This window comes from Mirounga leonina, unplaced genomic scaffold, assembly GCF_011800145.1.
Source record: "Mirounga leonina isolate KUSES-001 unplaced genomic scaffold, KU_Mleo_1.0 Mir_53, whole genome shotgun sequence".
Classification (NCBI taxonomy): Eukaryota; Metazoa; Chordata; class Mammalia; order Carnivora; family Phocidae; genus Mirounga; species Mirounga leonina.
Window position 1 is genome coordinate 22,607,740 of NW_023270807.1, and position 21,205 is coordinate 22,628,944.

General features: G+C 38.1%; 1 protein-coding gene across 3 annotated transcripts in view; it reads left to right on the top strand.

The window, feature by feature from the left end:
• Positions 1 to 21,205, top strand: part of ZNF451 (zinc finger protein 451) — a 97,502-nt gene that overhangs the window by 44,252 nt on the left and 32,045 nt on the right. For all 3 annotated transcript variants that reach the window (XM_034991312.1, XM_034991311.1, XM_034991313.1), the window contains exons 6-9: positions 1,075 to 1,225; positions 2,484 to 2,610; positions 11,366 to 11,519; positions 12,000 to 12,147. In XM_034991312.1, the coding sequence (XP_034847203.1) occupies positions 1,075 to 1,225; positions 2,484 to 2,610; positions 11,366 to 11,519; positions 12,000 to 12,147 (580 nt within the window). The remainder of the gene's footprint in view (positions 1 to 1,074; positions 1,226 to 2,483; positions 2,611 to 11,365; positions 11,520 to 11,999; positions 12,148 to 21,205) is intronic.

The window sequence follows — 21,205 nt, forward strand, 5'->3', positions numbered from 1 at the left end:
GTTGGTTAAGCGACTGCCTTCGGCTCAGGTCATGATCCTGGAGTCCCGGGATCGAGTCCCACGTCGGGCTCCCTGCTTAGCAGGGAGTCTGCCTCTCTCTCTGACCCTCCCCCCTCTCATGCTCTCTATCTCATTCTCTCTCTCAAATAAATAAAATCTTTAAAAAAAAAAATTTAAAAATAAAAATAAAAAAATAATAAAAAATAAAAATAAAATCTTTAGGGGCACCTGGGTAGCTCAGTCGGTTAAGTGTCTGACTCTTGATTTCAGCTCAGGTCATGATCTCAGGGTTGCAAGAACAAGCCCGTATCGGGCTCCACACTGGGCATGGAGCCTGCTTGATTCTCGCTCTCCCTCTCCAACCAGTCCCTCCTCTCCCCTGTCCCAGCTCACTGGAGCTCTCTGTCCTCTCTCTCTCTCTCCCTCTCAAAAAAAGAAAAATCTTGGGGCGCCTGGGTGGCTCAGTTGGTTAAGCGACTGCCTTCGGCTCAGGTCATGATCCTGGAGTCCCGGGATCGAGTCCCGCATCGGGCTCCCTGCTCGGCAGGGAGTCTGCTTCTCCCTCTGACCCTCCTCCCTCTCATGCTCTCTGTCTCTCATTCTGTCTCAAATAAAAATAAATAAAATCTTTAAAAAAAAAAAAAGAAAAATCTTAAAAAGTGTTAACAGCTTTACTTGTCCCAAACACCTGTTTATTTTTAGGTGATCATATCTTCTTTAAGAAAGACAGTAAACATTTAATTACAATTAGGATCACCCAGTTGATGCTGTATCATAATTTTTATGATTTTGTCATAATTTTATTTTTTTTGAAGATTTTATTTATTTGACACAGAGACAGCAAGAGAGGGAACACAAGCAGGGGGAGTGGGAGAGGGAGAAGCAGCCTTCCTGTGGAGCAGGGAGCCCAATGTGGGGCTCGATCCCAAGACCCCGGGATCATGACCCAAGCCGAAGGCAGACGCCCAACGACTGAGCCACCCAGGCACCCCTCATTTTGTCATAATTTTGATTACCAGTCCAAGGACAAATATCTGAAGTAGGAACATAAGAATTTGTATTCCAATGATACAGGACTCAAAACAGGAACAATTAATTCTGGAACAAAAAGTTCATTCCGAAGAGGAGGCCAAATGCGGGTGTCTGGAAAACCAATTTTATGTCCCATAATGCACTGTAACAAGGAATTTGATAATGGGCACCTTCTCTTAGGACATTTAAAAAGGTGAGTATGATAGAATAGTGGTTGCTGAAGAGCAAGTGAGTTACAATGTGATTGCATAAAATGAAAGCATGATACATCTGTGCCATTGTAATCATAACTTTATATTCCAAACTCAGATTGTTTTGTGCTCTTATGATAGTTATTTTAAATTTACATTTCTTAGGTTTCCTACAAGGCTTAAAGTCAGATTTTTTTCTAGTGATATTCTATCTTTCAAGGCATATAGCCTTTAAGTATGTATTTATTTTTAATATGTCTCATAAAATTCTGAACAGATTTTTTATACTGATATGCAGTTGAATCAGTTTTAGAGAAATCCAGCCCATAAATACAAATTTCAAGAGACACAAAGCACTTAAAGATATTTGGTCTAGCCTAAAGAAAGCTAGTATGGTATTACAAAACAAATGTTAAAGGCAAGCCAAATGTAGCAAAATTCATAATAAATATTCTATTTATGAAACCCACCTTATTAATTTACTGAATTTTCGAATAGTAGAGCTTGAAAGAGTAAATATCAAGGGAAGGCAATATTAAAGGCATTAAGCATTCTTACCTTCATAGTTTCTCCTTCTAATAGTTTAAAGATGGGAGTTGAGAGTTTGGGGGCTCTTAGCCATTATCATTTCCAGGTATCTCACCCTACTTAGGCATTAACCTATCTGTAAAGGCTCCTAGAGGGAGCTTCAGCATTCTACAAATAATTGGGTAGCATACCATATCTAAAGTATTTTTATTAAAAGTCTTCAATTGTAAAATGGCACATACTTACTAAATGATGAAAATGAACATTAAAGGGATTAAAAGCCATTTTTAAGAAACAGGTGTGTGCCAGAATCTTGACATGAGATTATTATTCCATTGGTTCATTCACAACTATTTGTGAATTTTGTGGTAAATAAGGCAAAAAGGAAAAGATGATGGCTCTATAATTTTCAAATTGGAATTTCACCATTTTATTGGATCTTGGGTACATTTTATTTATTTCATCCATTTTATTGGATCTTGTACTTTTGTGAAATCTTGAGCTAACTATTGATCACTGTTTGAAGGGATTACATGGCATCAAGGAGCCATTTTGATATTTCTTGAAGATGAAAAACGTTATTTGGTATTTCAGTAGAAAAGTATAAATTTCTGAGTGTGTGTGTGTGTGTGTGTGTGTAAACAAATGAACAAATGCTTAACAAATGAAGCAACATAGTGTGGCTCCTAAAATGTGAACTTTTCTAATGTTACCTCTTCTTTTGCTGAGTAGGTTTGATCACTCTCCATGTGATCCAACAATTACACTACATGGACCATTCATGAATTCCTTTGCTTGTGTAGTATGTTACAAAAATTTTGTTACTCAACAGCAATATAGGGATCACCTTTTTGCTAAGGTAAGAAGAGCATGTCCTAAGTTAAGAGTAGGTATTTTTTTCTAGAGAACCATGGAATTCGATATAGGTGTTTTCTTGCTGCTTTTAATCACCTACAGTCACCTACAATCACCGATCACCAAAGATACACATAAGGATCAAAATTGTGATTGTTTATGGAGAATAAAATGATTTGGAATGTTAAATTTTTGTGGACAGGTAAACTTGATTACTGAAAGCCAGCAGTCCTAAAGATTATCAAAGAAACCCTTCCCTTGATGGAGTTGTTCTGTGGAATTAACCTTGTTCAAGATGCTCATAATGAGAACTAGAACCTGGATCTTAAGTCCACTGCCTTTCACTTCCTGTTGAAATGTTGGAGCATGTAGTAAATAATGATTCCTTTATTAATGGTAGTATTAAGAAATCTAGTATTTAAAAGGCTATTTTATGTAACTCTCATTAAGCATTAAATCTCAAGGGATACAAGTTGATTCATGGCATATTCAAATCTGTATAATATACAGTTCTGGGCGCCTGAGTGGCTCAGTTGGTTAAGCGACTGCCTTCGGCTCAGGTCATGATCCTGGAGTCCCTGGATCGAGTCCCGCATCGGGCTCCCTGCTCGGCGGGGAGTCTGCTTCTCCCTCTCCCGCTCCCCCCTCTTGTGCTCTTTCTCTCTCTCACTCTCTCTCTCAAATAAATAAATAAAATCTTTAAAATATATATATATATACAGTTCTGTAATAACTGTTTTCCATATTTGAAATTACATATCTTTAATGACTTACTAACATTACCGAATGTTAATTGTACAGTATGTTCACTGTGGAAAAAAAATTTTTTAAGTTTTTATTTTAAACACTCAGTGCTCATCATGAAAAGTCCACTCTTTAATCCTCATCACCTATTTCATCCATCTCCATACCCACCTCCCCTCTGGTATTCCTCAGTTTTTTTCTCTCTTGGTTTCGTGCTCTCTCACTCTCTTTTTTTCCTTTGCTCTTTTGTTTCTTAAATTCCACATATGAGTGAAATCATTTGGTATTTGTCTTTCTCTGACTGACTCTTTTCACTTACCATTATACTCTCTAGCTCCATCCATGTTGTTGCAAATGACAAGATTTCATCCTTTCTGATGGCTAAGTAATATTCTGTTGTATATATATATACCACTTCTTTATTCATCAGTCAGTGGATACTTGGGCTCTTACAATAATGCTGCTGTAAATGTAGGGGTGCAGTATCCCTTTAAATTAGTGTTTTGTATTCTTTGGGTAAATACCCAGTAGTGCAGTTACTAGGTCAAAGGGTAGTTCTATTTTTAACTTTTTGAGGAACCTCCATGCTGTTTTCCACAGTGGCTGCACCAGTTTGCATTTCTACCAACAGTGCACCAGGGTTCCTTTTTTTCCACATCCTCTCCAATACCTGTTGTTTCTTTTGTTTTTGATTTTTTTTTTTTTTAAGATTTTATTTATTTATTTGAGAGAGAGAGAATGAGAGACAGAGAGCACGAGAGGGAAGAGGGCAGAGGGAGAAGCAGACCCCCTGCCAAGCAGGGAGCCCGATGCGGGACTCAATCCCGGGACTCCAGGATCATGACCTGAGCCGAAGGCAGTCGCTTAACCAACTGAGCCACCCAGGCGCCCTTTTGTTTTTGATTTTAACCATTCTGACAGATGTAAGGTGATATCTCATTGTAGTTTTGATTTGCATTTCCCTGATGATGAGTGATGTTGAGCATCTTTTCATGTGTCTGTTGGACATCTGGATGCCTTCTTTGGAGAAATATCCGTTCATGTTTTCTGCCCATTTTTTAATTGGATGATTTCTTTTTTGGCCATTGAGTTGTATAAATTCTTTATATATTTTTGATACCCTTATCAGATATGTCCTTTGCAAATGTCTTCTCCCATTTAGTAGGTTGCCTTTTAGTTTTGTTGATTGTTTCCTTCACTGTGCAGAAACTTTTTATTTTGATGAAGTCACACTAGTTTATTTCTGCTTTTATTTCCATTGCCTCAGGAGACACATCTAGAAAAATGTTGCTATGGCCAATGTCAGAGAGACTGCCTATGCTCTCTTCAAGGATTTTTATGGTTTCAGGTCTCACATTTAGGTCTTCAATCCATTTTGAATTTATTTGTGTGTATGGTGAAAGAAAGGGGTCCAGTTTCATTCTTTTGCATGTAGCTGTCCAGTTTTCCCACACCATTTGTTGAAACTGTCTTTTTCCCACTGGATATTAATTTCTCCTTTGTTGCAGGCCATATAATTGTGGGTTTATTTCTGGGGTTTTTGTTCTGTTCCATTGATCGATGTGTCTGGTTTTATGCCAGTACCACACTGTTTTGATTACTATACCTTTGTAATATAACTTCAAGTCTGGAATTGTGATAACTCCAGTTTTGCTTTTCTTTTTCAAGATTGCTTTGACTATTTAGAGTTATTTATGATTCCATACAAATTTTAGGATTTTTTTTCGAGTTCTGTGAAAAATGCTATTGTTACTTTCATAGGAATTGCATTAAATTTGTCGATTGCTTTGGATAGTTATCGACATTCTAATAATTTTTGTTCTTCCAGTCCATAAGCATGTAATGTCTTTTCATTTCTTTATATCATCTTGAATTTCTTTCATCGGTGTTTTATAGTTCTCAGAGTACAGGTCTTTCAACTCTTCAGTTAAGTTTATTCCTAGATATTTTATTTTTATTTTTTTAGATTTTATTTATTTATTTGACAGAGACAGTGAGAAAGGGAACACAAGCAGGGGGTGTGGGGGAAGGAGAAGCAAGCTTCCCACTGAGCAGGGAGCCCGATGTGGGACTCGATCCTGGGCCTCCAGGATCATGACCTGAGCCAAAGGCAGATGCTTAATGACTGAGCCACCCAGGCGCCCTAGATATTTTATTGTTTTTCCTGCAGTTGGTTCAGTATTCACAATAAGAGAAAGTATAAAAAACATCATTTCAGTAGATGCAGAAAAAGCATCTGTCAGTAAGAGAAAGTATAAAAAACATGATCATTTCAGTAGATGCAGAAAAAGCATTTGACAGTACAACATCCATTCATGATAAAAACCCTCAACACTGTGGGTCTAGAGAGAGCATAACCTCAACATAATAAATGGCATATATGAGAAACCCACAGCTGACATCTAATCAGTGGTGAAAAACTGAGAGCTTTTCCCCTAAGGTCAGGAACAAGACAAGAGGGGTGCCTGGGTGGCTCAGTCGTTAAGTGTCTGCCTTCGGCTCAGGTCATGACCTCAGGGTGCTGGGATTGAGCCCTGCATCGGGCTCCCTGCTCCGTGGGAAGCCTGTTTCTCCCTCTCCCACTCCCTCTGCTATGTTCCCTCTTTTGCTCTCTCTCTGTCAAATAAATAAAATCTTAAAAAAAAAAAAAAAAGAGGAACAAGACAAGAATGTCCACTCTAACCACTTTTATTCAGCATGGTACTGGAAGTCCTAGCCACAGCAATTAGGTAACAACAACAACAATAAATAAGAAGGATCCAAATTGGTAAGGAAGAAATAAAACTTTCACTATTTGCAGATCACATGATACTTTAATATAGAAAACTCTAAAGACTACCAGAAACTGCTAGAACTGATCAATGAATTCAATAAAGTAGCAAGATACAAAATCAATGTACAGAAGTCGGTTGCATTTCTATACACTAATAATGAAGCAGCAGAAAGTAAAATTAAGAAAACCATCTGATTTACAACTGTACCAAAAACATTTATAAATATTTTTATGTAAGTGTCTGAATTGTTATATAAGAAAAGCAGTGTGTTGTAAACATGAATTCTTAAATATTTGTTGAATAAATGCATAAATTTTAAATCAGTGAATAACATTCTACTGTATGAATATATTATAGTTCATCTAATTTCCTATTATATGTATCAGTTGTTTCAATTTTTCTATTATTAAAAACAATACCACTTTAAATCTCTTGGTAGCTAAAAACCTATAATAAATCACAGCTATGAGTACAGCTATATGCTGAGTGCTCTGAATCCTTGGGGATGGTCTTGGGGACTGCCAACACATGTGGTAATCTTGATACTGCTAAGAGGTTACTGTTGTAGGACAGTGATATGATGAAAATAATGCTTTATACTTTCAGAGCTAGAAGGACTCTTAATTCTAGAACCCAGTTACTTCCCTTTTTAGGGACACCAAAGAGACAGGGTGATTTAGAATGGTAGCAGTGTTCAGGGTGGATTCATAGGTGCAGAAAGGTGACCAGTTTAGGTGACTTATAGTAATTTGAGATGAAAAAAGGCTCTGCTTAGGTAATGGCATTTAGCATAAAGACCTTAAAGTTAATCTAAAAGAAATGATAGGGCTTTCTATTGTTGTGACAAAGGTTTGAGGAGAGAAAAGAAGAAGGATACAAGAGGACTGTATTATGTAATTTTGGGGGGCTTTTCAGGTGGTCACTAATATTCTACCTTTTTCAAAACTAGAGTCTTTTCAGGGCATGTTTTCCTATTCCAGGCCATTAGTGTGTTGTTTATTTTAATGAGCATATTTATCTTTTTTTCTTTAGTAAATCTGAATAGGTATTTTAACCTTAAAATTAATTCTCTCATTTGTGTTTTCCCAAATATCATTAATTTGTTTCTTTTTTTTTTTCTGGGAATCACTCATTTCATGCTGTTTTACCTTGTCTCCAGGAAGTAAATTTATGATGTTTAGCCTTCTGGGAAGGATTATGGTAAAATAGAACAAAGGCTTTGGTGTCACACAGACCTGGATTCTACTGTCACTTTTATTAGCTATATGTACTCAGAAGTTACTGAACATCTGTGAGCTTTATTCTTCGTCTCTAAAATAGAATTGTTATACTTACATGCAAGATTGATGAAAGTATAATACTATTATATAAAGCACTGAGGACCTAACATAGCTCTCATTGAATTCTCCTTATTAAGGGCGCCTGAGTGGCTCAGTTGTTAAGTATCTGCCTTTGGCTTAGGTCATGATCCCAGTGTCCTGGGATCGGGCCCCGCATTGGGCTCCCTGCTCAATGGGGAGCCTGCTTCTCCCTCTCCCACTCTCCCTGCTTTTGTTCCCTCTCTCTCTGTCAAATAAATAAATAAAATCTTTTAAAAAAATAATTCTCCTTATTATTCTTTGGAGAGTCCATCACAAGAACTCTAAAGGAAACTGGTATGCATTAGATTATAATTGCCTATCTTAAATCAGCCAGAAGAGGTCACTAGAAGATTGTATGCCTATGAATTCTATTTTGTAAGGCTGGCATTCTTCAATGAAAGCATGAAATGATCACAATTTGCATTTTTGCCTTGCTTCCCTCCTCTTTCCCTTTCATCTCCAGTTTCTTCTGTCTGAGCCAGTGCTTCTTAAACTTTACACACTCATCGCTTGGGTATCTTGTTAAAATATAAGTTCTTATACTAGATCTGAGGTGGGGCCTTAGATTCAAGATTCCTAACAACCTTGTAGTTGATGCCAGTGCTGCTGGTCCTTAGGTCACACTTTGAGTAACAAGTGTCTAGTTGGTTTTGACATTAAAGCCATTCATTGGATATACCACTAGATAGCTTCCTGCTTTTCTCCCTTTTTGGTCGTGGTGGAGGGAGGGTGGAGGTGGTGGAGAACATATTGTAAGCTCCAGTGTGCCTCAGTGTCATTTGTGGGTCAGTAGGGCCATTCTATCATTGAAAGTGATTTCTCCCTCTTATTAGCCCATCTTCCCTACCCTAGGCAATCTGTAAACTACTTTCTGTCTCTATGGTTTTGCCTTTTCTGGGCATTTCGTATAAATGGAATCCTATAATATGTGGCCTTTTGTGACAGGATTCTTTCATTTACCATAATTTTGTCAAGGTTCATCCGTGGTTTTTTTTTTTTATATTTTATTTATTTATTGGAGAAAGAGCACGAGCAGGGGGAGGGGCAGAGGGAGAAGCTGACTCCCCACGGAGCAGGGAGCCCAATGCAGGGCTCGATCCCAGGACCCTGGGATCATGACCTGAGCTGAAGGCAGACACTTAACCAGTTGAGCCACCCAGGCACCCCGAGGTTCATCCATGCTGTAACATAAATCAATACTTCATTCCTTTTTATTGCCAAGTAATGTTCTATTGTTTGGAAATATGCCACCTTTTGTTTATCAACTCATCAGTTGTTGGATACTTGGGTTATTTCTACTTTTGGGCTACTGTGAATAATGTAAACGTACAAGGCCTCATGTGGACATATGTCTTCTCTTCTTAAGTTAAATTTTGGGGTAATTTGATAATTATGTTTAATTGTTTGAAGAACTGCCAAATTGTTACCCAACACACTACCATTTTATTTTCTTAACAGCAATATATGCAGGTTCCAATTTCTCCACATTATTAACAACACTTATTGTGTGCCTTTTAAAACAGCCATCCTAGTGGGTATGAAGTAATACTGTGGTTTAACTTTTTTTATGTATACAAATGTGTATGATGTATTTTATTTTAATATAATCAGAAATATAATCGTAGAAAGGAATTGAGTACTTTAACTTATGAGACTTCCTATTTCCCACTCCTTCCCCTTCTTTGTACAGGGAAATATGCTATACTTTTGCAGTAGGTATATTTCAATAAAATTTTATGTAGAATCACATTCTTGTTCTACTGAGCAAACACTTTAAACAAGCTTTATATTGAATCCATTTATGACTCACAAGAACTAAAAATTATTTTGTTAGCGTTCTTCAAGTAAGGGACATTTCTATAAATTTGTGTTTAGGAGATGCCTTTATTGCTCTCATTTAGAACCTTCTCATTGGAATGCAAAGTATCTTCTTGGATGTTATCTTCTGTGTGGCACTCACAACATTAAAATGGGGTGGGGAGTAGTGGAAAGAGCATGGAATTTATAACCAACATATAAGGCTATTTTGAATGGTAGTTTTCTCTCTTCTCAGGGTACTATTTGATTGGAGGGAAATTACATTTTAGTTTTCTCATTTGTAAATAATGAAAATAGTACTTTGTGGGATTATTAGATTTTGAACCCTAATGTGATGTTTTACATGTGCTCAATACAGATGTGAATTTCTTATTCCTTCTGTTGCATCTTAAAAACACTACATATAGTATTTCTTTTCTTTTTTTTTTTTTTTTAAGATTTATTTATTTGTTGGAGAGAAAGCACAAGCAGGGGGAGCGGCAGGCAGGGGGAGAAGCAGGCTACCTGCTGAACAAGGAACCCAGTGTGGGACTCCATCCCAGGACCCTGGAATCATGTCCTGAGCTGAAGGCAGACGCTTAACCAGCTGAGCCACCAGGCATCCCACATATACTGTCTATATCCCTAATGTTAATGATAGTAAATTTAAGAAGACACAGTACAACTTTTAAGGCTATTATTATAAAGACCATTAACAAGATGTTAAATTATATTTATATACAAGCACACATACATATAAATATACACTTTAAAATATTTTCAGTTTTGGGTCAGCTGGTTGTCTCAGTCTGTAGAACACATGACTCTTGATCTTGGGATCATGAATTCGAGCCCCACATTGAGGACAGAATTTACTTAAAATTTTTTTTATTATTATTTTTAGTTTTGAGATAGAGGAGCCTCTTAACCCAGTTTGGACACTTTCTGGACACTAGAAAAGACATACCTGTTTGACTACGTCAAAATTTTTAAATGACCACATACAAAATTAATAGATGTTTGAAAAATATTTGCAAAATGGAGCATGGCACAGTTAGTTTTGATAATGAAGAAAAGATACAAGTTGACCAGAAGAGGAGAAAACAAAAATGATTGAAACAAAGGATATGAATAAACAATCCACGGAATATGGAATATCTATAGAATTGTATGAATTAAGTGCTCAGACTCACTAGTAGGAAATACTAATTAAGGTAACAATGAGTATCACAATATCTGTCAGACTGCAAAAATGAAAAAATGATCTATAGGAGCTATTGTGCCAGGTTAAGTCACTCCTAGGGAATATGTAAATTGATAGAGCCTCTTTGAAAAACTATCGTATGGTATCCTTTAATATTCAAGTACTAAACCTTTTAACCCAATGGTGCCACTCGGAATAATGAGAAAACACACCTATAAATAAGGATATGTGCTTAAGGTTGGTTACGGGTACCATTGTTTATAGTAGCAAGGGAAGAAAAGCCTGGAAATGAATAGTTGACTAAGGAGTAGTTTGCTACCATTGAGAAGAATGAATTAGAGATATGCCAGTTGATTTTTGGGGATTTCCGTTAGGTATTGTGGAATAAGAGAAACTAAGCGGCAGAAGAGTCTGTAAGATGACAGTATTTGGTCAAACAATGGCAGTCCCCTGTATGTTTATTTCTATATATTTTTGTAAATTATTAAGCATGGAGACATTTATGGAAGAACACATAAACGTAGGTTATATTGCAAAGTAGAGTGAAGAAGGAAAAATGGAAGAAAAAGTATATGTGGTATGAAAACATTTATCCATTAACATAATATAGATGTATATAAAAAAAGGAAAAACATAAAAGTAAATGTATATTTATTGTCACAGAAAGATGGTCAAGTTTTGTTTTTAAGAAAAAAATTTTTAATTCACATACGGAACCTCATTTATGATAAAAATTCCATAGTTCACACTCAGGGAAGAAAAGTTTTCATGTTAAAACCTGATACAGAATATTCCAAATAAATAAATTTTGAAAATTGATTTTAAAAGATTGAATACTGATTTTAGTTGTCTGTAATACAGCTTTGCCTTGTATTTTAGGAAGCTGCAGATGATGAACATAAAAACAACCTTCTTCCTCAGATTATTCAGTGTTTTGCGTGTCCAAATTGCTTCCTTCTTTTTAGCAACAAGGATGAGTGTTTGAAGCATATGTCTGGAAAGAATCATTTTCGTCAGAATTTTAAACTGGGTGGTATGTTAATACTCTCTTCTGAAAATTATTGAACTACTTTAATCTTTGCTGATTTACCATACTTCTCAGATAATTCTTGAGAAAACTTATCTTCACATTAGATGGAAAACATAAAAGTGAAAGATGGTCCTCATTTTTATTTTTCAAAAAAGATTTCTCAATATTGATCTGCACCTAACAGGTTTACTTACTTTGAGGAATGAAGTGAAACTTGGGAAGAAAATATTTATTTAGGATGATGTTTTTATATATCCATAATATCTGGGAAGTTGGATGTTACTCTGCATTTAAGACTCAGATTTTGAGCATGAGTTCAGCAACTTTTGCACTTAAGGCTAGAAAATTACTTCCCTTAGATTTTTATCACTTAAATAACAGTCTTTTACTTATGCCAGCCAGTGTTGAGAAAGGCAAAGGGGAGGAAGGTTAGGTTGCTATCTACTCAGATCTTTGCAAGTTATAGTTTATTTTGTCTTTCAGATGACCAGGGGATAGCACATCCAATATCATTTCCGTCTTTTGCAAAGAAACTTCTGATCTCTCTGTGCAAAGATGTCCCATTTCAAGTTAAGTGTGTGGCCTGCCACCAGACACTACGTTCCCACATGGAGCTCACTGCCCATTTCAGGTTTGTACAGGATTAGTCGGGCTTAAGGGAATCCTTCCCTAGTAGCTCTTTACCAGAGGGAGGATTCAACAAAACTTTTCTATTTTATGTTTCTCTGCTTTTAAAGTGAGAATGTACATTAGTCTGGAAATTAATCAAATTTAGCATAATAAGAGAAGTTAAAGGTGTGGAGAACGTGGATATATTGATATTGCTGTGAATGTAAAATGAACTAACAGCTCTATGTGTATTTTTCTCTGTGTGTTATGTGAGTAGTATGTATATAGGGGAGGAGCAGGTTAAAATAGAACCTTGGCTTTAAGTCAGCCAGAATGAAAAGTATCATATACATATGAAAGGTAAAATTTCTGTGAAAGGCCAAATTTATCAAATAATCATTGGCTTTACAATGGAAATTATCAAGCAATGTACAATCCCCAGTGTACCTTTCACCCAGCTTCAGTAATTATTAACACATGGCAGTCATGTTTCATTTATATTGTCACCCCCTGCAAGTTACTATTTCAAAGTAAATCATGTCATTCTATCTATAAATACTTCAGTATGTAACTATAAATGGTAAGGACTTCTTTTTTTAATTCTATAATACTGTTATCATACCTTTAAAAACTGGTATTTTTTTAATAGCATCAAAAACTAGTCAGTTATCAAACTTCCCTGATTATCTCATGAAGTTTTTTATTTTACATTTGGTTTGTTGGAATCATGATCTAAACAAAGTCTGTATGTATTTTCTGTTTAGGTGCTGTGTCTTTTAGTCTGTTTTTCCTGTTATACCATTAAAATGTATTAAAAGTTTAGATCTACTAAAAGTATGACAATTGTTAAAGTTTAAATAAAACATTTGTTTAAATAAAACAATTATTTTTACAAACCTTCAAGTAAAATACGTTCTCAATAAACTTGAGGCAGTAGAATAAAATTCTGTGTATATACTCTGTAACTACTAAGTTTAACAGTCCTGGTTCTGTCTTATATTTCATGAGTTGAAATCCTGGTTCTGCCTGTTATTTTTATTCTTAATTTTTTATTATGTAAAATTTCAACAGAAATGGGGCGCCTGGGTGGCTCAGTTGGTTAAGCAACTGCCTTCGGCTCAGGTCATGATCCTGGAGTCCTGGGATCGAGTCCCGCATCGGGCTCCCTGGTCGGCAGGGAGTCTGCTTCTCCCTCTGACCCTCCCCCCTCTCATGTGCTCTCTCTCTCTCATTATCTCTCTCAAATAAATAAAAATCTTAAAAAAAAATTTTTTTTCAACAGAAATGAAGTTAATAGTATACTGAACTTCCATTTACCCATTACCCCAGCTTTAATAATAATCAACACTGTCATTCTTGGGTTTGTTTTTTTTTTGCATAAATTTATTTATTATTATTTTTTTAAATTTTATTATGTTATGTTAGTCACCATACAATACATCATTAGTTTTTGATGTGGTGATCCATGATCCATTGTTTTCGTATAACACCCAGTGCTCCATGCAGTACGTGCCCTCCTTAATAATCACCGGGCTAACCAATCCCCCCTCCCCCCTCCCCTCTAAAACCCTGTTTGTCTCTCAGAGTCCATAGTTTCTCATGGTTCATCTCTCCCTCCAGTTCCCACCCCTCATTTTTCCCTTCCTTCTCCTAGTGTCCTCCATGCTATTATGTTCCACAAATAAGTGAAAACATATGATAATTGACTTTCTCTGCTTGACTTATTTCACTTAGCATAATCTCCTCCAGTCCCATCCCTGTTGATGTAAAAGTTGGATATTAATCCTTTCTGATGGCTGAGTAATATTCCATTGTATATATGGACCACATCTTCTTTATCCGTTCATCTGTTGAAGGGCATCTCGGCTCTTTCCACAGTTTGGCTATTGCGGACATTGCTGCTATGAACATTGGGGTGCATATGGCCCTTCTTTCCACTACATCTGTGTCTTTGGGCTAAATACCCAGTAGTGCAATTGCTGGGTCATAGGGTAGCTCTATTTTTAAATTTTTGAGGCACCTCCACACTGTTTTCCAAAGTGGCTGTACCAACTTGCATTCCCACCAACAGTGTAAGAGGGTTCCCCTTTCTCCACAACCTCTCCAACATTTGTTGTTTCTTTCCCTGTCCATTTTTGCCATTCTAACTGGTGTAAGGTGGTATCTCAATGTGGTTTTGATTTGAATTTCCTTGATGGCTAATGATGATGAACATTTTTTCATGTGTCTGTTAGCCATTTGTATGTCTTCTTCAGAGAAGTGTCTTTTCATATCTTCTGCCCACTTTTTGACTTGATTATTTGTTTTTTTGGGTGTTGAGTTTGAGAAGTTCTTTATAGATCTTGGATACCAGCCCTTTATCTGTAGTGTCATTTGCAAATATCTTCTCCCATTCTGTGGGTTGCCTCTTTGTTTTGTTGACTGTTTCCTTTGTTGTGCAGAAGCTTTTTATCTTGATGAAGTCCCAAAAGTTCATATTTGCTTTTGTTTCACTAGCTTTTGGAGATGTATCTTGAAAAGTTGCTGTGGCCGATGTCAAAGAGGTTACTGCCTATGTTCTCTTCTAGGATTTTGATGGATTCCTGTCTCACATTGAGGTCTTTCATCCACTTTGAGTTTATCTTTGTGAATGGTGTTAGAGAATGGTCGAGTTTCATTCTTCCGCATGTGGCTGTCCAATTTTCCCAGCACCATTTATTGAAAAGACTGTCTTTTTTCCATTGCATGTTTTTTCCTGCTTTGTCAAAGATTATTTGCCCATAGAGTTGAGGGTTCATATCTGGGTTCTCTATTCTGTTCCATTGATCTATATGTCTGTTTTTATGCCAGTACCATGCTGTCTTGGCGATCACAGCTTTGTGTAATATAGCTTGAAATCGGGCAACGTGATGCCCCCAGCTTTGTTTTTCTTTTTCAACATTTCCTTGGCGATTCGGGGTCTTTTCTGATTCCATACAAATTTTAGGATTGTTTGTTCCAGCACTTTGAAAAATGTCATTGGAATTTTGATCGGGATGGCATTGAAGGTATAGATTGCTCTGGGTAGCATAGACATTTTAACAATGTTTGTTCTTCCGATCCATGAGCATGGAATATTTTTCCATCTTTTTGTGTCTTCTTCAATTTCTTTCATGAGTGTTTTGTAGTTCCTAGAGTATAGATCCTTTACCTCTTTGGTTAGGTTTATTCCGAGGTATCTTACGGTTTTTGGTGCTATTGTAAATGGAATCGTTTCTCTAATTTCTCTTTCAACAGTTGCGTTGTTAGTGTATAAGAAAGCAACTGATTTCTGTGCATTGATTTTGTATCCTGCCACATTACTGAATTGTTGGATGAGTTCTAGTAACGTGGGGGTGGTGTCTTTTGGGTTTTCCACATAAAATCTCATGTCATCTGCGAAAAGAGAGAGTTTGACTTCTTCTTTGCCAATTTGAATACCTTTTATTTCTTTTTGTTGTCTGATTGTTGTTGCTAGGACTTCTAATACTATGTTGAACAATAGTGGCGAGAATGGGCATCCTTGACGTGTTCCTGATCTTAAGGGAAAGGCTCTCAGCTTTTCCCCATTGAGGATGATATTCGCTGTGGGTTTTTCATAGATGGATTTTATGAACTTGAGGAATGTTCCCTCTATCCCTATGCTCTGAAGAGTTTTAATCAGGAAAGGATGTTGTGTTTTGTCAAATGCTTTTTCTGCATCAGTTGAGAGGACTATATGGTTCTTCTCTCTCCTCTTACTGTGTTCTATCACATTGATTGATTTGCGAATGTTGAACTACCCTTGCATCCCGGGGATAAATCCCACTTGGTCATGGTGGACAATTCTTTTAATGTATTGTTGGATCTTATTAGCTAGGATTTTGTTGAGATTTTGGAATCCATATTCATCAGGGATATCGGTGTGAAATTCTCCTTTTTGATGGGGTCTTTCCCTGTTTGGGGGATTAAGGTAATGCTGGCCTCATAGAATGAGTTTGGAAGTTTTCCTTCTGTTTCTATTTTTTGAAACAGCTTCAGTAGAATAGGTATTATTTCTTCTTTGAATGTTTGGTAGAATGCCCCAGGGAATCCATCAGGCCCTGGACTCTTGTTTTTTGGGAGGTTTTTGATCACTGCTTCAGTCTCGTTACTGGTTATTGGCCTATTCAGGTTGTCAGTTTCTTCCTGTTTCAGTCTTGGCAGCTTATAGGTTTCCAGGAAGGCCTCCATTTCATCTAGATTGCTCAGTTTATTGGCATATAAATGATGATAATAATTTCTAATAATTGTTTCTATTTCCTTGATGTTAGTCGTGATCTCTCTCCTTTCATTCATAATTTTATTAATTTGGGTCCTTTCTCTTTTCTTTTGGATAAGTCTGGCCAGTGGTTTATTGATATTATTAATTCTTTCAAAGAACCAATTTCTAGTTTCATTGATCTGATCTACTGTGTTTCTGGTTTCTAATTCATTGATCTCTGCTTTAGTTTTTTTTTTTTTTTTAACATTTTATTTATTTGACAGAGAGAGACACAGCAAGAGAGGGAACACAAGCAGGGGGAGTGGGAGAGGGAGAAGCAGACTTCCCGCCGAGCAGGGAGCCCGATGCAGGGCTCTATCCCAGGACCCTGGAATCATGACCTGAGCCGAAGGCAGACATTTAATGACTGAGCCACCCAGGCGCCCCTCTGCTTTAGTTTTAATTATTTCCCTTCTAATGCTTGGCTTAGGCATCGTTTGTTACTTTTTCTCTACTTCTTTAAGGTGTAGAGTTAATTGGTGAATTTGGGATTTTTCTATTTTTTTAGTGAGGCTTGGATGGCTATGTATTTCCATCTTAGGACCGCCTTTGCAGTACCCCATAGGTTTTGGACCGATGTGTTTTCGTTCTCATTGATTTCCATCAATTGTTTAAGTTCTTTGATTTCCTGGTTGACCCATTCTTTTTTTTTTTTTTTTTAAATAGAGATACTTTTTTTTTTTTTTTTTAAGATTTTATTTATTTATTTGAGAGAGAGAATGAGAGAGAGAGAGTATGAGAGGGGGGAGGGTCAGAGGGAGAAGCAGACTCCCTGCAGAGCAGGGAGCCCGATGAGGGACTCGATCCAGGGACCCCAGGATCATGACCTGAGCCGAAGGCAGTCGCTTAACCAACTGAGCCACCCAGGCGCCCCCTGGTTGACCCATTCTTGAGCAGAGTGGTCTTTAGCTTCCAAGTGTTTGAATTTCTGCCAAATTTTTTCTTGTGATTGTGTTCCAGTTTTAAAGCATTGTGGTCTAAGAATATGCAGGGAATAATCTCAGTCTTTTGGTATTGGTCGAGACCTGATTTGTGACCCAGTATGTGGTCTATTCTGGAGAAAGTTCCATGTGTGCTTGGGAAGAATGAGTATTCTGTTGTTTTAGGGTGGAATGTTCTGTAAATATCTATGAGGTCCATCTGGTCCAGTGTATCCTTCAAAGCTCTTGTTTCCTTGTTGATTTTCTGCTTAGATGATCTGTCCATTGCTGAGAGTGGTATTGAGGTCTCCTACAATTAACGTGTTGTTATCAGTATAACTTTATTTTGGTTAACAGTTGGCTTATGTAAATGTCTGCTCCCATGTTGGGGGCGTAGATATTTACAATTGTTAGATCTTCTTGTTGGATAAATCCTTTAAGAATAATATAGTGTCGGGCGCCTGGGTGGCTCAGTTGTTAAGCGTCTGCCTTCGGCCCAGGTCATGATCCCAGGGTCCTGGGATCGAGTCCCACATTGGGCTCCCTGCTCGGCAGGAAGCCTGCTTCTCCCTCTCTCACTCCCCCCTGCTTGTGTTCCTGCTCTCGCTATCTCTCTCTCTGTCAAATAAATAAATAAAATCTTAAAAAAAAAAAAAAAGAATATGTGTCCTTCTGTGTCTCTAATTACAGACTTTAGTTTAAAATCTAATTTGTCTGATATAAGAATTGCTACCCCAGCTTTCTTTTGAGGTCGGCTGGCATGGAAGATGGATCTCCATCCCTTCACTTTCAGTCTGGATGTATCCTCAGGTTCAAAATGAGTCTCTTGTAGGCAGCATATGGATGGGTCCTGTCTTTTTATCCAGTCTGCAACCCTGTGCTGTTTTATGGGAGCATTTAGGCCATTCATGTTGAGAGTGATTATTGAAAGATATGAATTAATTGTCATCATGTTGCCTGTGAAGATGTTGTTTTTATAGATTGTCCCTGTAAATTTCTGTTGTAGATCACTCTTGGGGTCTTTCTCCTTTTATAGAATCCCCCTTAATATTTCTTGCAGGGCCAGCTTAGTGGTCACATATTCTTTTAGTTTCTGCTGGTCGTGTAAGCTCTGCATCTCTCCATCCATTCTAAATGAAAGCCTTCCCGGATAAAGTATTCTTGGCTGCATGTTCTTCTCATTTGGTACCCTGAATATGTCTTGCCAGGTCTTTCTGGCTTGCCAGGTCTCCGTGGATAGGTCTGATGTTATTCTGATGTTTCTCCCTCTATACGTAAGGAATCTCTTCCCCCTAACTGCCCTTAAGTTGGTTTCCTTGGTTCTAAGATTTGCAAATTTTACTATTACATGCCAGGGTGTTGGCCTGTTTTCCTTGATCTTTTTTTTTTTTTTTTTTTTAAGATTTTATTTATTTATTTGAGACAGAGAGAATGAGATACAGAGAGCATGAGACGGAGGAGGGTCAGAGGGAGAAGCAGACTCCCTGCCCAGCAGGGAGTCCGATGCGGGACTCGATCCCGGGACTCCAGGATCATGACCTGAGCCGAAGGCAGTCGCTTAACCAACTGAGCCACCCAGGTGCCTGTTTTCCTTGATCTTGGGAGGGGTCCTCTCTGCCTCTAGGACGCGAATGTTTGTTTCATTCCCCAGATTAGGGAAGTTCTCAGCTACGATTTGCTCAAATACATCTTCTAGTCCTGTCTCTCTCTTCACTCCCTCCGGGATTCCAGTTATTCTGACATTGGAACGCTTCATGGTGTCACTTATTTCTCTGATTCTATTTTCATGGATTCTGAGTTGTTTTTCCCTGGCCTCCTCTTTTCCCTTTTTATCTATTATATTGTCTTCCAGGTCGCTTATTCTCTCTTCTGCTTCAGTTACCCTAGCTGTTAGATTATCTAGATTGGATTGGATCTCATTGATAGCATTTTTAAGTTCTGCCAATTCAGCTTTCATTTCTGCCCTTAGAGACTCTATGTTGGCATTAATTGATTTCTCCATTCTAGCCACTGTCTTCACAATTGCTAGCCTGAATTCCATCTCTGACATCTTGGTTATATCTGCATCCATTTGTAAATCTGCAGCATAGGTCATAATCTCTGAGTCTTTTCTATTTTGGGGGCTCCTCCTCCTAGTCATTCAGTTGATGGGTGTTTGAGGGAATGTATAGAGTCCAAATTATTGACCAGAACCCAAGCAAGATGATGCACCTGTTTTCTTGGGACCTTAGGGTTGCTGGCCTGTTGTTTTCCCAGCCGGTCTTCTGGGGGAGGGGCCTGCCGCGCTGTACTCGGGCAACCCTGTTTGGGCGGAGTTGCCCTGCCCCCTGTGGCAGGGGATGGGCTCAGCGGGAATCAGTTTTTGGGGCTTTTGTTCTCTGGCACCTTTCCGTGGCAGCTTTCCACGTCTCCTCCGCGAGTCAGAGCGGAAGAGATCATTTCCAACCCTCTGCCTCAGAGCAGAGAGATCGCAGTCTGTTCTTCAGTGAGCTCTCCAGGCCACACTGTCTCCGTTTCTGTCCCTGCTGCTATAAACTATGCCCCTCCGCAGCGCTCCCAGTCCTGCCTCCAGGTCGGAGCACGTCTCTGTCCTTTTTGCTTCTAAAACCGCCAGCCGCTCCCAGTTCGCACGCACACGACCCCACTGCTCCGGGTGTCCGCCCCGGGGGCTGCCCTAAAGTCCTTTCCCTGCCGCTACCGGTCTCCCGAGTCTGTGCCCAGTCCCCAGCGCACGAGGCTGTTGCTCACCGGTGGTGTAGGATCCCCACGGTCAGGCACCCTCCCGCTGCTGTTTATCCTCCGATATCTGCCCGCGGTATCATGGCTCCCCACTTCATACCTTCCTACCTCAAAACCAACCGCCTGTGATATTCTGCTTGTAGAGATCCAGATCTTCTTACGTCTCAGGCTGGTTTCGTGGGTGCTCAGAGTGGTCTGGTAGATACCCAGCTCAATTCCGGGTACCAGTTGAAATAGGGTCCCCTAGTCCTCCGCCATATTTCCTCTCTGTCATTCTTGTTTTATGTATACATCTGTTTGCTCCTTATTTCCCTTCATTATTTTGAAAGTTCTGTTTTTGAGATACAAATTAAATTCATTGCAGTGTACACACCTTAACTTTTGTGAGTTTGACAGATGGCTACATCTGTTAACCTACACTTTTATCATAATAATTACTCTCTGTGGAAAGTTCCATTGTGTCCCTTCCCAGTCATTACCCACCCTCTCACCCCTGCAGTCTCTATTCTGATATTTTTTCCACCTTACATTGGCTTCATCTCCTTTAGAACATCATGTAAATGAAATCATATAGTATGTACTCTTTTGTATTTGTCATTTTATCTGTGAGATTCATCTATATTGTTTAGGACATTGTTCCTTTTTATTGGTTAGTAGTAGTCTGTTACATGAACTCAGTTTGTTTATTCATTCTCATGTTGATGGACGTTTGGATTAAAGTTTTTAGCTATTTTGAATGAAGCTGTATATATTTTGTACAAGTCTTATGGACATAGGTTTTCATTCATCTTGGACTAATATCTAGGAGTGGAATTGCTGGGATCAAAGAGTAGGTGTATATTTAATTTTATAAGAAACTACTAAAAATTTTCCCAGTGTTTGTACCAACAAAGTATGAGAATTCCAGTTACTTTGCATCATTGCAAAGGTTTGGTATTGCCAGTCTGTTTCATTTTAGCTGTTCTTTTGAGTGTCTCTTTGTGGTTTTAATCTGCATTTTCCTGATGAACAATGATGTTGGGCACTTTTTCTTGGGTTTATGGGCCATTCATTTATCTTTGTGAAATATCTAAGTCTTTTGCCTAGTTTAAAAATTGGATTGTTTGCTTTTTTTCATAGTGAGTTGGGGTTCTTGATGTATT